This window comes from Onychostruthus taczanowskii, unplaced genomic scaffold, assembly GCF_017590055.1.
Source record: "Onychostruthus taczanowskii isolate IOZ18803 unplaced genomic scaffold, ASM1759005v1 scaffold22, whole genome shotgun sequence".
NCBI lineage: Eukaryota > Metazoa > Chordata > Aves > Passeriformes > Passeridae > Onychostruthus > Onychostruthus taczanowskii.
In genome coordinates, this window is record NW_024499462.1 from 12109207 (window position 1) to 12124200 (window position 14994).

The 14994-nt window shown below is 39.8% G+C and overlaps 1 protein-coding gene across 1 annotated transcript; it reads right to left on the bottom strand.

Moving 5' to 3' along the window:
• Positions 1-3768: 3768 nt before the first annotated feature.
• On the bottom strand, positions 3769-12228 carry PLAU (plasminogen activator, urokinase). Its single transcript, XM_041405065.1, has 11 exons — positions 12187-12228; positions 10517-10627; positions 9882-9933; positions 9610-9714; positions 8907-9072; positions 8589-8674; positions 8282-8471; positions 7506-7660; positions 6445-6585; positions 5722-5870; positions 3769-4873 (listed from the first exon to the last, which is right to left on the bottom strand). The coding sequence occupies exons 2-11, from the start codon at positions 10574-10576 to the stop codon at positions 4679-4681; spliced, it is 1299 nt and encodes a 432-aa protein (XP_041260999.1). The 5' UTR covers positions 10577-10627; positions 12187-12228; the 3' UTR covers positions 3769-4678.
• Between the last annotated feature and the right edge of the window lie 2766 nt (positions 12229-14994).

Consider the following 14994-nt stretch of genomic DNA (forward strand, 5'->3'; position numbering starts at 1 on the left):
TCTTGCCAGTTGCACATGTTATTCATTGACATTATTTTGTCCAGTGGGACATGGAAACAATTTGATTCTAGTCCTTTCTAGATTATTTTCTTAAGAGTCACTGAAAGGTTTGCTCAAAACTCTTTATAGTTATTAGTCTAGCATTAAGAGGTTTGCCTTTAATTGTTAATTCAGAAATCCAGACTTTTTTCTTTCGTAGGACCCATTTCTTAAAGCCACTTTTAAAAAAGATGGGTAAGTTGTGTAATATGATTTCTAAATCTCCCTGCAATGGCTGTATTTTCATGCAGTCATCTCAGTCACTGAGCATATTCTTTGATTTCATAACAAAGCAGGGAACCGGAGGTTAAATGATTTCTCAAAATACCTTTCAATTGCATTGTAAGAATCCAAAACAGCTATTTTATTTCTGTTTAAATTTTTCTTGAAAAAATTCCAGTGAATGAGGCTCAACACCACTCAATTCCATTTATTTCATGCTTCACTACTCTTACCAGTAGAGTAATTTCATATTTCACTTCAGTTTTCCTTCCTGCAAACAAGACTATTGTTTTTTGCCCCATCTCCAGAAGATGCAGAGAACAGTTTATTCCCTTCTCTGCTTCAGCCTTTTCTCTTATGAAGAAAATGTTCTTTGTGTATTTTGCTTCTCTGGAATGTTTTCAGTCTTTTCTCCTTGTCATGTTCTCGACCACTGATTACTGTTGTCTTCTCATCAAGAAGAATGACACTCAAAACAAAACACAGCTGAGTGTTTGCCTTCTCCTGAGGTTTACAAACTGTGCCCTGAAGTACGTGTCAGTATGTTTACAGTTTTTTACTCAACACTGTTGACTTAAATCCAGGCTGTGGTCTGCAATGCTTTCTGGATCTCTTTTAATACCAGTCATCACTTGTCTACCTCTGTGCATTTGGTTATTCCTGTTTGTTATCTTATTCATTTTCAATGACTCTGGATTGCTGCATTCACTCTGGATTCTGTTTGGATGCTGGTATTCTCACAGCCCTTTCCAGCTTCAAAGATCATTAGTGTGTCCTACCAGGCAGATGCTGTCTAAATCCAAGTGAGTCAACGTGTTGGCTGTAGCAATGGAAATGCACACAGGAACTGAGCAGAGTGCTCACGTGGATCTGCATCTCATTTTGCTGTTCTTCAAGCACATAGTCCTTGCTCCTTCAAATGCATGTGTTTCCACTTCTCATAGTTCCATTTCATTCACTTGCCAAAAGGTTAAACAGCCCAACCCAAATTCTGCTCAGATTGTCTGCTTGTATATTGCATGAGATGTGATGGATTTGGAAGGATTATGCCAGACCAAGTTTGAACCCAGATTTTTTCTTCAATGAATTTGTAGTGTTTCAAATATGTCACTTTTTTTTACTTCAGTTTAAGATGGAGATATCTGAAACCTGAAATTACAAGACTGATGGATGCAGAAAGATTTTATTCTCTTTTTATGGATAAATTCTGTACTTGTGAGGCCTAAAACAAGAACTGTGGTTAGGTGTCCGAAGGGAGCCAAAGGCTTAGTGACCAAATAGTCATGTTAGGTTTTTAGTTCATGTTTCAATATGCACAAGCAAAATATTCTCATGCATACAATTCCACGTGGAAGTGGTGTAACAAATAGGTGATGATGTGTTACATTTCCTCATCATTTTTAGTATTTTTAAAACAGATTTTATTTTTAAGTGCTTTGAGTCACATTTTAGTTTCACTTCCATGAGGAAAGCTTCAACTATATTAGGTCAAGTGGTCTGATCATTCAGGATGCATCACTTCCTTCTAAGAGCTGACAGGTTAAACAAGCTTCCTCTGTGCTCTGGACACATTGGATACTGCTTTTTCCTCTTTATTTGATGTGTTTCTTCTGTGGAGGGACTGAAGATAAGTAGGAACTTGAGATCATGTTAGTCATGCTTCTAAGGCTTCCGAGAGGGTGATCTCTTCACTTGGGCTGATGCCCACCTCTGAGCTGTTTCTAAATACTTGTTGGACTCCTATTCTGTTCCTCTCTAGCACCAGCAAATACCTGAAGTCAATGAACCACATTAACTAAGAGTAGCTTTATGATATCAAATTTTGTCTTGCATGTTTGTTTGTACCCTGCAGATGTCTAATATCTTCCAAAACCATTCTGTCTCTGGTCACGCTCTTGGCATTCTCCAGGGGTGTTTGCCAGCCTCTGTGCACAGTTCTCTGGGCTGTTTCCATCTTCACCAGCACCTGAACCTGGATCAACACCTGCTCACTCTCTGTAACATGGAAAGAGAGTATTTCCGTTGGATTCTATTGCAGGGAGAGGAAGTTTTGCAAAACTGTGCTCTCATCTTTGCCCTTCATTTTTCCAGGCTCTCATAACTAGCCAGGCAGCTGGTACTGTGGCTGTGGGGCCAAATTATGCAAAGAACATTGAAGGAGACGATATAAAATGGTATAGCAGCCAGAGCAGAGGTGTATGTATAGTTATGTTTGTCTAAAAATTTAATTTTTGTTGGAATAACTTATCCAATACAAACTAAACAAATAAGATGCACATCCAAACAGCATCTAAACACTCTCTACTTTCAAGATCCTGTCTTTATTTATACTTTACCTAGAAGCTCCCTAGACTTCAGACTGAAGGACACCTAAATGCAAATTTTATTTTTCACTCCTTTTTCGTTCTTATTTATATTCATAATGGTGGAAATAAGTTGAAATTTAAGCTATATCTCTGCATAGAAAAAGCCTAGACAAATTGATTATAAATGTGTTCATTGCAATGAAAATCATATGCAATGGCCATGAAGGTATTTATATTCTCTACCTGTTGAGGATTCACTGAACTAAGTATTTTGATAAGTATTAAAGTGTAAAAGTGAAATAAGAAATTTGTAGCATGCCAAAAGACATGCTTAAAACCTAGAACATTTTTGTCTAAAACTGTATTACCATTGCTTACTTTGGGCATGAAGCATTCTCTGCCAGCACTGGTCAAGTGGTCCTGGTAGCTCCTGTCAAAAGAAGCAGTGAAGAGGTACTTTCTTCTCACAGTCTCTTGTCTCCCATCTCTCACATGAGATCTCTAACTCCAGGAACAATGCAATTGTGACCAACTCCGTGCACAAACTTTGTTGTACTTGAATCAGGAATCCACAAACTTACCCCAAATAGCTTTACCACACACAGTGGTCAGATTCCACTAATAAATTTATTTGCAGATCCCAACCACAAATTATAGTGCCTCACAGTTTGCAATCCAGCACTGTCAGTAATCATTTCATGTTTCAGTAGCGCTTGGTGTCCTTGTCCACCACTGGTCTGTCAGGGCATTAGCCACAGTACAGTCACACAATTGTCAACTCTCGCTCCTGACAGCGCAGAGGCAGGCAGATCTGTGGGAAAAGGGAAGTGCTGCCCCACCCCTTTTATAGAGAGGGGACTGAAGTCTAAGGACACATGACAACAACAGCAGCACTGCAAAGAGCAGCGATGTTACCTAGTTCAGTCTTGAGTCGCAAGGACCAGACTTCATCAAGGTTCTTCCTCCTGTCATTCCATCACCACTGTGCAAGGCTCATGTCCCCAGACCACATGAAGCTACAGCTGTAGTAGCCTTTTCACAGACACCCATGTGCTTTTTGGAAAAAGAGAATTTAGCTTATGCATCTCAAATCCTTCACTAATATTTATGTTTTACTAAGGGCAATTAGAGTCAGATTAGAACTTAATAATGTCAATTCTCTTTTGAGTCACCCATCTATTTTCCAGAGGCAAAACACACATAGGAAGAAGGTTTTTTTAATGATAGTTAACATCCATAATACAAACAATAAGTTAAACACAGTAAAAATAATTTAAATAAAGCTTGAGGTTCCAGCCCTCATACAAATAATTCAAATCTACAAAACAAAGACAAGTTTAAAAATAAACTCAGCGTAAGTCTTGGAGAAAAAAAAATCACTTCCATATAATATCAGTTAAATGAATGGAAATAAATTTCTGACTTTTGATGCCTGCAGCATTCGACAAATGCCAAGTCCTTAAATCTTCTCCAGGCTGTATAGGTAGATGTAGAGGTTGCATAATCAGACTTTCCAGGGGACACAGACACCTTCACACTTGACCTGGAAGTCCAGCAAGTTTCCAATTTGCCTTCTTGCAGCACAATTCTTAAGTGAAATACATTAAGAGTTTGTAATGCTGATTCACCTACTACTTTTCCCCCAGCTTTTTGATGCCAAGTCTGATCACTCTCTCAGTACTGGTCTTAACAGGCTAGGTTTGAAAGACTTGAGACTAAGTGTTATTCAGTACAACAAGGGGAGATTTTAGACTCGGGTCATGTATAAAATGAATACTTGAGTTAAGTAAGTTGAAACCGTATCAATATTTCCAGAGCAAATGCTGGTTCATAAATGAAGTAGACAGCTAACTGCTATGCATAGTATCATGCATGGGAATACTCATTTAAATGTTAAATATTTTAGCTTCCCACTGAGTGGTTTCCAGGTAATTCAGAGTAGTAAGATAATGTATCAATCCTCTCTGCCTCATGCCTCAGGAACACTTATGTGACTGACTGACCACACAAGCATTCAAAATGAATGCCTCTTATGACATTCAGGTCTTCATTGTCCTGGTGTCAGTATAGACAAAATTTCGTTCATTTTCAGTCCAGCTGTCAAAAATAAGTCACTTTGGTTCAGGAAGAAAACGACTCTTGGCAGCTAACCCATTCATGCTGGAGTCAATCCAGTTAAGGTATTGAGTAACTCTGGTGTAAACACCAGGCTTGTTTTCCTTTGCACAGCCATCTCCCCAGCTGACAATCCCATAAACCATCATCCTGCCATTGTGCTCACAGACCATGGGGCCACCGGAATCTCCCTGACAACAGAAAGAGAACACATTAGGTCATTTTCTGCACATGGAGGCTGTGATTATTGTTTTTTTTAGAGTTAAGCAAGCTAGTAAGGACCTATGAGCTAAAGCTTTGATCTTTAAGAACATTGCTTAGATGGAACAGAAGTTTTGGCATCTGCTGTGACTTGAACAGTCTCTAAAGCTGAGCAGGTCTCTAGTTCCCCCTATCAGGATACCAGGAGAAGAGTTACCCTGGAAAACAACCCTCCATCCCCATCCTAAGTTTATAAGCACAGATATTAGACTAGTGATACAAGGTCAAGGCCAACATGCCCTGTTGTTCATCACACAATGCCCATTCATCACTGTCTCCCTGTGCATAAGGTACTTTGACACTTGAGGATGCTTGTTCTTTTCAGTGGCTCCTATGGTCACTCTGCCCAGTAAGGTGCAGGGAAATAAATCTAGTTTTGAGGAACCTGCAGGAGCTTAGTGTCCCCTGCAATCTACCCTTGCAAAGCTATAGTTAATGTGCAAGCTGAGATTAGAACAGTTGCTATACAGCTCTGATGAATACCTATCAGCTATTGCTTGAACAGTTTGCAAATAAGGCCTTGAGGAAAAACAGTAGCTAAGATACTGCACTTCTTGCACTTCCAAAGGAAGACCTGGAGGGGGTAAAACCTAAGTCTGGGTTCCAACTTTATTCCAGATATTTGGCCACATGACAGGTCAACTCCACTTGTCACAGTAATTTCTAGTTACATTAGAGACTCTTGTGACTAGTAGAATTATAAGATGCTGCCAACTGATCCATATAGCAGTGTACATACATTTGAAATTATTTAGAAAATAAACCAAACCAATTTTACCTTGCAGGCATCAATCTGCCATGTGGGATCTCCAGCACAGACCATGTTGTCAGTAACTCTAATATTGTCATAGTATTCATATTTGCATTTTCTCTGTGATATTAAGTTCACAGTGGCTGACATCAGTCTTTGAGCATAGAAGATGTCATCTGCAAAAAAAAGTATTTCATTATTTTCACCCTCCAAGAAACAAAAAGCAGCAAGAAACCCCCAATAACACAATTTCTGCACTTAAATTAGCGTAACCATTCCAATTCTCCAATGAGGTTCTTATTTCCACCTTATGCAATATTGGTTTGCTTTTACTGTTCATAAATAAGTTTCAAAGAGGAAAAACAAATGATCCAAATACAAAATATAAAGTTTAGGTTTTAGAGGGAAAGAGTTTAATAATTTTGATGGAAATTCTGCACATATGCAATCCTTTGCTAATCCTCCCACACAAATTTAAATTTTTTTCTGCTCCTCATCACATCAGGAACAATAAAAATTGTGGTTTATATCTTGCCTTACTTTGTATGGTTGATGAGAAAGAAGCATCAGATAGGAAATGCCACAGACAACTAGAGAAGATGATAGCAAAGGTTATCTTCAAGAGATGCACATGGAATACATATAATAGAAGATAATCCTTTTTTAATACTTCACAAATCATAGTATAAAAATTATCACATTCCCATCATTGTGGAAAACCAACTTTGGGAAGAGAAGCCATTTACTTACAAAAATCTTGTTTTCCATAGCCAGCTATTTCACAGTGTGTATTCTCTTTTAAGTAAAGGTTCCTCTCTGGCAAGCAGACTGTTCTGACATACTTGGATTCTACTGCACACTGTCCAGAAGTTGTCCTTATCCTTATCAAAGCTATGAACCAAGTCAGAAGAGATATAGTTAGATTTGTAAAGTTTTTCCCCTCAAGTTCTGACAGTAGCAGTACTTGGTGCAGTTAATGGGAATAGCTGCAATTATATTTCATTCTGGTTACACACAGCTCCCCTCATTGCTTTTGGAATGAGTCATTACTTAATAACAACATTAGTTTCCCAACACTAAAATTGACAAATGTTCCAACTTAAACTTGCTTCCTCAAAGAATCGGGGCTGATAGCTCAGGCAAGAGTATCTTTAGATGTTTTAAAAGATCAACTTTCTGGCTGGCTGTAGAGGGCAGTACCCACTATCCTGAATAGCTTACAAAGATATTCTTGGATTTTCTTTATTTCAGCAGCAGCAGGAATCTGGAAGGGGTGGTAGAGTTCTAAATGTCAAGTGCAAGAGTGAGAAGTCAGGTTTTTGCGACTTGAACAGACCAATCTCTGACATGGTTTCTCTAGGAATAGGCTTGTGAAACACAGATTTTCATAAAAGCCTGAATTAATTCAGGATAACCTTCAGCTAATGAGGTGGCTCATATGGCATTCCCATGCTATATAACAAAACCTACTGTGCACGCATTTTTTAATCTTTTACTATACATACATTTTTTCATCTTTTACTGATCTTTAGATACATAGCAAAATGGCAGAAATGCAATGCTGCCACCAGTGCTTATGCAAAAGCCATATCTTCCACAGGTCCAGAGACTGCTTGCCAGTTAATGCATCTGATATGTACCACAATCAAAACTTATACAAGTGCAAAAACTGTCAGCACAGGCCTAGTTTTCAGACTGTTCCTGTTCCCCTTCTTCCCATCTCTGGTTCTACTACTTCTAAATGTATGCCGCAACTATGCAGCCTTCACCTATCCCAGTGTTTTAAAGGCTTATATTAAGACAACACTTACCAATATCATTCTCATTGCCACCTGTGTCATCTGTAAAGTCAGGGTGAGAGATGATCTCATCAACCATGAATACTTGTTCCTTATCATCAGTAACATTCAGTATGGACTTTCCAAGGAAGACTTTGTAGACAGATTTGTTTATTGGTCTTTTTGACCTGAGTGAGAATAGAGAGATTGATGAAGACTACTGATTTCTGAAAGTAAGGTCAACAGGTGAAATCCAATCCCAGTTTTATTTTAATGCTGATAACAAAAAGTAAACTTTAGTCTGCTTTGAAAGTTGATCCAATATTCTGACAAAAAGCATCCCAATTTTCCATTTGAAGGGATTAAGATAGATAGTCTGACATTTTGAAACATGCCTAACTAGCTGCTACTAATGAAAGGCGTTGGCCTTAAGAATCCCCTGCAGGATGCCAAAAGGATCAGCTTTCCATAGAAAAGTCAACAAAAAACAGCCATAGATGTATTACACAGCTCATCATCATCAGTAAAATTATTAAGTTTGGGGAAGGGCTGAGGTAAAAATGAAATCCTGGCACCAATATACACTGAATTGTTTAAATTGTATCCCACCCAACTGTCCACATCTTGCTATTTCATTCTGCTAGATGTAGGCTCCCAGAGGCTTAATGTTTCCTTTGCTGCTCTTGTTTTGTTCAATCAAAGGAACATTCTTATTGCGGTGCATTCCAAAGGGTTGCTCAGGGAGCATCACACCATGAAATTAGTTGAAGAAAGTGTGAACTAAGAAGCCCATGGAATTAGAAACTTACGGAGTGTGGAAACAGTGTGCTGCTGTGAGCACCCAGCAAGGGTCAATGAGGCTGCCACCACACAGGAAGTGCTCCATGCCCCTTATGGTTTGGAAGATGCCTGCTATCCAAGGCTGAGACTCAACCTCTGCCTGCTTTCCACCAACAATCTTGAAGTTCTTGCTGATGCTCCTTTGACCACATGTAGGCCCTGTGAAAAGAAAAAAATTGTTTATTTGTAGGAACATCTGAACTCCAAACTTGTGCTATTAAAAATAAAGTAAAAAAAAACCAAAACCCCAATTGTGTTGAAACTAATATTACTTACCACACTTCTCTATGTTGCAAGGTGTTTCTTGAATGGCAGATCCCCTTTTGGTGTAACACCAGGGTCTGCTCCTTCCATTTGGGTTTCTAAAAGATAAAGAGTGTTCTTTTAACAAAGACAGTTTTAAAACAAGTCATAGTATCTTAAAATTCCAAGTGTTCTGGAAAAAACCAAAATATTTTGTTGCAAGATATTCCAGGGGAAATAATGCTTCAGAAAGTCACATTCCAAATAGTTTTAGTCAATAATTCAGCTCTGTTACACACCTCTGGAGCTGTGATAATAGAAATTGTCACAAGAAGAGTGATGCTTTCTTACCTGCAGTAGCTGTGTTTGCCCAGCCCAAGCTGCAAAGCATTCTCAGAATAAGCATGGTAACGACCCCTCCTGATTAGTAAGGGCAAGTTCCATGGCAGACATTTGTCTTCTGTTGCCATCCCTCTGTAGTCCTCCCCATTTTCAGTATAGCATGTGCTGTCGGTGTCTGAGAAAATAAATATTTTATTAGCAGCATGCTCTTGTTTATAATTCTTCTGTGACAGATATGGACAAATCCTTCTAATGAGGAAAAAAGTTCTAGCATTACACTCATAACCAGATTCAATATCCAGACTGACTAGATACTGTTATTAAATTTGCTCTGTATGGATTTTGAGCATCAAGTATCTTACACTTTAAAGCATGCGTATTAATTCTTTAACAGTTTAAGTGGATTTCACAGTCTAGTAAGTTTTTCTGCTTCTGACCATCCACAAACTAGTTCATGTTTTCCACTCCAAACCAAAAGTAAGGTTGAGGTAAGCAACCTTAGTGAGGAGGCAGGGACAAAAATTAGAGATCCTGATTTTGCACCAGCTTTTTCTTGCTTCTCCTCATTTAGTCTGTTAGCACAAACTGCTAAAGGCTATCCAGTCATATCTCTGGGTAATGTTTTCACTTGGTGTTTCATATCAATTTTTTTTACTATCTTTTAGACATTTCCAATCAATTTAGTTAGCATTAAGGAAGACAGATACTCTACCTAGTTCACAGTGAATCCCAGTGTATCCATCTGGACATATGCAACGACCAATTCCACTAAAGAGATAATAGGTAATGCATGTTCCTCCATTCAAACAGGGGCATTCTGTAAGTAAAAGACATCACTAATTATAGGCAAAACATTTGAATGTGGAGGGAAATATAATTGAAAATTAAGTTTTAGGTGTTTCAGTATCATTAAAGGTCTTTCTTCTTGTATAAGTACAGGATAGTAACCCTTTTTAGGTTCAAAAAGAACAGGCAGATGCTTACCCTTGTGTTCTGATCTGCGTTTATATAGCTTGTAGTATTTCCAGCTATAAGTCTACAGGAAAAGAAAAAAAAAATACTTTTAAGGAGGCAGTTCTCTTATGTGGTTTGATAAACTTTACTCTGTTCCCTACTGCACACCTTCAACAGTTTAGTTTTTTGCACGTAGCTACCTGCTGAACCTGCTCTGTGGAATCTGGATATGAATGAGAAGTGAAGCTCTAACTAAGCAAAGCAAAATGAGGAATGAAAACTAATCCCACGTCATGCAAACAAAAATCACCAAAAAAAACCCAGGATCAGAAAAGCCCCACTGATCTGTGCCACCGCATCAGATCAACATTGCAATTATTTATACTGTAAGAACATTAGCAGCTCTTAATGGCCATTGTCCCTAAAACTGGGAAGGAAACTTCACCCTCTCCACCAAGCAGCACAGCAAAGATGCAACATTCATCAATTGCCCCATATCATTTTGTTGACCTTGGTGCTTCACATTCATGCCATAGAATGAAAGCCAGAAAATTTATTTAACAATAGATTCTTGTTCTGTCCTTCAAGGTTTTCACTCTGCTTTGCAAACTGGGTATCTTTTCTCCATGAAATAAGATGAGGCTTTTGATATACTAAAAACTTACAGACTCTAGTCCGGTGACAAGTGCACCCAAGGATACTGTGAGAAAGATGAGTAACTTCATGTTGCTAGTTAACTTCTCCCTTTGTTCTTCTTCTATCTGTATTATTTGATTCTGAAAATAAAAGAGGAATTTAGTGTCATGCTGTAGCCTGCACTGCCAGCTTTCTTGCTTCTGTTGTCTTCATTTGGTTTCATAATAAGTTACAACACAAATGATGAAGAACTAAGCTTTTACTTGCAGCAGGATATCTGCTTATTATTTCCATATAGTAAATTAGAGGTTATGCTTTGAAGCTTTTTTTTTTGTACAGGCAGCAATACAACCAGATTTTTTTAAAGAGTGTAATTGAAGGAGGGAAAGAGAAATTGGAAAAATCCATACTCCATTTCTGCAGTATGGACTAAAAGTTGGAAATTGGCAGATGTATTTAGCTGCTGCCCAACTGTTTGTACCTATTTAATTGACCACTGCTACCTTCAATGAAAGCACTGAGCATGCAGCTTCAAGGTATGAAAAAAAAGCTCCGTTTTTCAGTCCCTCTGTAGTTATCAGCTGCATATTGTTGCTGCTCATCACTTAGGCAAACCTGGCCACCTGACCGAGTGCCTCTGACCACTGCCAGCTCTTGAAAATCTGCTGGTGATGTTGCCTCACTTATTTTCAGTATTAGAGGTTTACAACATATTCTGTCATGACTTCTTATATGCAGCTGGATCCTGTAGCCAAGCACATATAGCAGTCTTTCAAATGGCAAATAACTATATTGTAATAACTGTGGGGGCACAATAAAGTCACATATGTCTTTTTCTCTTTTTAAATTGCAACGTAAGACATGGGAGTATTTTTTTAAAGTATTCCCACTTTTAGAAAACTGTAAAACTTGATTTTTAAAATATTCCAGGGAACTTAGCTATATTTACATTAGCAAAAAAAGCAATGCACCAGAAGAGGATGTACAGAACTGAGCTGCTGCTGAAGACCTGCTCCACACTGTACCTGCTTGAGGTTTCTACGACTAATTCCAGTTTGGTCCTGCAGACTGAATGTCTGCTGATATGTGGATTGCACTTTCTAGTTTCACTTTATTTGGAAGAAATAGAGTATAAGTGCTCTGTAGCTCGTTATTGAACACTGCTAACACATGTTAAGTTCACACACGCAGTGGTGTGGACCAAAACACAGGGTATAGAGAAGATCACTAGATTCATTTGGAAATTAGACACTAAACAAATGAAAATGCTAATGCAGGTGCAACCTTTGCTGATAAGCAGGTGTCATCACGCAAGAAAGCAAATCATGCCTCAGGTACTCAGCTGTGCATGCTTTTCAGATTCAGATGAAATTTCAGCAGATACACTTCCCTTAAACATTATTATGACAATTATTTTTAGCAGCAATGGAAGTAATTTATACTTTGCTACTATAATTAGTTTCTTAGGCCCAGCCTCCGCACCACAAACAGCAGTACTGCTGATTCCTTTAAAAATTCTGACATACTGTGGCAACTAGAACCGACCTTCCCCGCAGCTGTGATACTGCATCGCAGTAGCTTATTTATTTCTTAAATTTCTATGTAATTTTAAGAGCAATCGCTTCATCCCGATCGATTTAGACGCGGCACCGGTGCCTTTAGCTGCCGGCCGGGTTTCAAAGACACGGCACTTACTTACCGGCGGCGGGGCGGCGGTGCCGGGCTCGCGGCGCTGCGGCGGCTGCCGGGGCGCAGCGCGCTGCGGGCTCTATAAAGGCCGCGCCGGGGCGGGGCCGCTGCCGCTCCCGCTCTGGGCCGGCCCCGCGCCGCCCTCGGCGCTCCGCCGCGCCGCGAGCAGACCTGCGGCTGACTCAAGGGGGAAGTTTTTATGCTGCTTTTTAGTTTCGGGGAAGGGGAGTACGGTCAGGGCGAGTAAACAGCTTAGTGCGGGGTAAGATTTGTGGAAGGGGCTCCTTGGCTTCCCCGCGGCAGTCAGCAATGCCTTAGGGACGTTTATAAAAGCAAAGGAGAAATGTGAGTGAAAGCTATGAAAGGAATGACTAGAAACATACCTGGAGACTTGACAGTGATAACAATGATAACATGCATGTATATAAGCATTAGCAATAAACATAGAACGACTATGAAACATGCCCGGAGATACAAGCAAATGTAGTGTATTATTCGTATGGTGCTAACCATAATGAGAGAAGCACAAGTGATTTTTTTTAACTAATAGAGGACTAAACTCTTTCAGGTGTGGGTAAACCACAGCCCGCTGGGAGGGAGTATTGGGTCAGAATGTGCGCTTGAAGCGCTGGGTGTGTTTTCAGAGAGCTGTCTTCAGCTGCAACACAGGACATCGGGGTGAGTAGGGTGCAGTTCTCATGCCAGCTGGAATCTGTTAGGACGCGAGGCTTACAGCAGGTGCTAAACTCATCTCCTCCAAATTACTTGTGCTCCCTTGGTCCTGAGCAATCTTCTGCTCGTGAGAAAGTGGTCATGGTTTTTTTATAATTTCTGCCTCCCAAAGAAGTATTCAAAGCAGCTCATTTCATGAGATGAGGATGGAGATTTGAAGTGACAGATGTCTAAGAATGCAGACCCACTACAACAGATAGTCTTTCTTGGCCCAGTTAAATGTGATTTTGTTCACATTATGCTGCAGTGTTATAGCAATGCAGTGAATAACAGCAAACCAGTACATAATATTTGTGGGTGTATTCAGAGGGTTTAGCTTCAGGTAGTGCAGGTGACTAAGGTGAGGTAGGTCTCCACAGGCTGTGTAGCTGATGAAGAGCAGTTTCTTTAGAGGTCAGGTCAGAGAAGTAGTTGACCTGAAATTCCCTCAAGAGAAATGTTTTCATAACTTGACAATTCAGAGCTTAAGGAGAATACCTTTCTATGTTTGCCATGTAACAACTGTTGTGACTATGGCTCAGCTTTCTTCTTCCCTCCCCATTTTCTATCTGTGTCAAGTCTGTGATATAACCATACCTTTATTTAGGTACTGTCTGCTTACATTCTCTATTTCCTTCTGTTCAGATCTTCAGACTCATATCAGAACAGATCTCACATTTGCAGAAAGCACATGGAGTTCACTGATTGAAGGAACTAAGTCAATAGAAACAGCTCAAGTTGGAAGTCCACAAGTGAGCGTAGGTAAGGAATAAGCCTTTCTGAATTTCAGGAGAGAAATGTCTCATATTCTGTGGGGACTTAATATATTAACATCACAAGAAATTAGACCCTCTAAGAAACAGGGAAGAAAGTATGAGGGTAGAATTCCCATGGCACTCTTTATTTCAGAGGAGTGGCCATCAACTAAACTTATCCTAAGGAATCAGTTCTGCAGAGGGGGAAATAATCCAGTTTTTAAAAGCAGTCTGCAACATTTACTCAATTAATTTTAATACAACAACCTTACACATAATAAATGAAGAAATAGGTCATAGTTTGATTCAGCAGGGAGAGCAGGGAAAAGCCTGGATGCAGGAAGAAGGGAGCTTCTCAGCCCTGGGCAGCACCTCTCCTTCCTCCTCTGTTCTCCCAAGGAAGAGTCTCTCAGCCTTCCTCAAACTCTCCTTCTGGGAAAAAACCCTAGAGCAACTGTTTCCTCTTTGCTGTTTTTGTTTCCTGAGAAGTGTGATCAGTTATCCTCTCCCTGAACCTTTGAACAGGCTGTGCAGATGCCCCCTGTTCCTAATTTTCTCCCTAAAACCTGTAGGTGCATACTTGTTTTCCAGATCCAAGAATCAAAAACTTTTGTCGTCTTCACTCTGACACAAGATACAGCAGGATTCAAATCTTCCTTTTTCTGCCATTTGTCATGTACTCAGGTTTTACTGAAATACTGCACTTCTTAACTACATCTAGAAGGCCCCTCTAGAAGGAGAAGTGACTTGGGCTGTGGTGTCACTGTCTGTCAATCAGACTGGTGACAGCTAGAGATCAGAAATTCAGAGGTGTTTGCAGTGCTGCTTTAAAGCTATCCAGTTCCTTTGGTCTAAATATTTGTACTGCCTAGATAGGTAAATGAGTTATAGTTGGCACTGGACTGCACTGAACTGAAAATGTGATTTAGTAGAAAGATATCCAAGCCAGCTGCAAATAAGTTTGTTTTGGTGTTCCAAGTAACCTCACAGCTGCATTATCTCTATGAGCATTAAATGACTCTTAGGGAAACAGAGATGCATGAGATAATTTCCAGTGCCTAGATTCACTCAGCTGGCTGATGGCTGCACAACAAGAGCTGAATGAAGTTTCAGGTAAAATAAATCCTTGGAACATTGTCATGTGCCCTGCCTTAAGGCAGAGACCTTGGAAAATCTGTAGCATGGCACTTCTGCCAGGTCCTCCATCTGACCTCAAAACTGGACCTGCCAGCACAGATGGGAAATGCACGTGCTCAGGGAGTGGGAGGGAGGAAACAGGACCGGTTCTGCTACCAAGGGATTTTCGGTAGCTTCAGGGTCAGCATTTGTTCTCTATTGTATGTCTCAAGAGT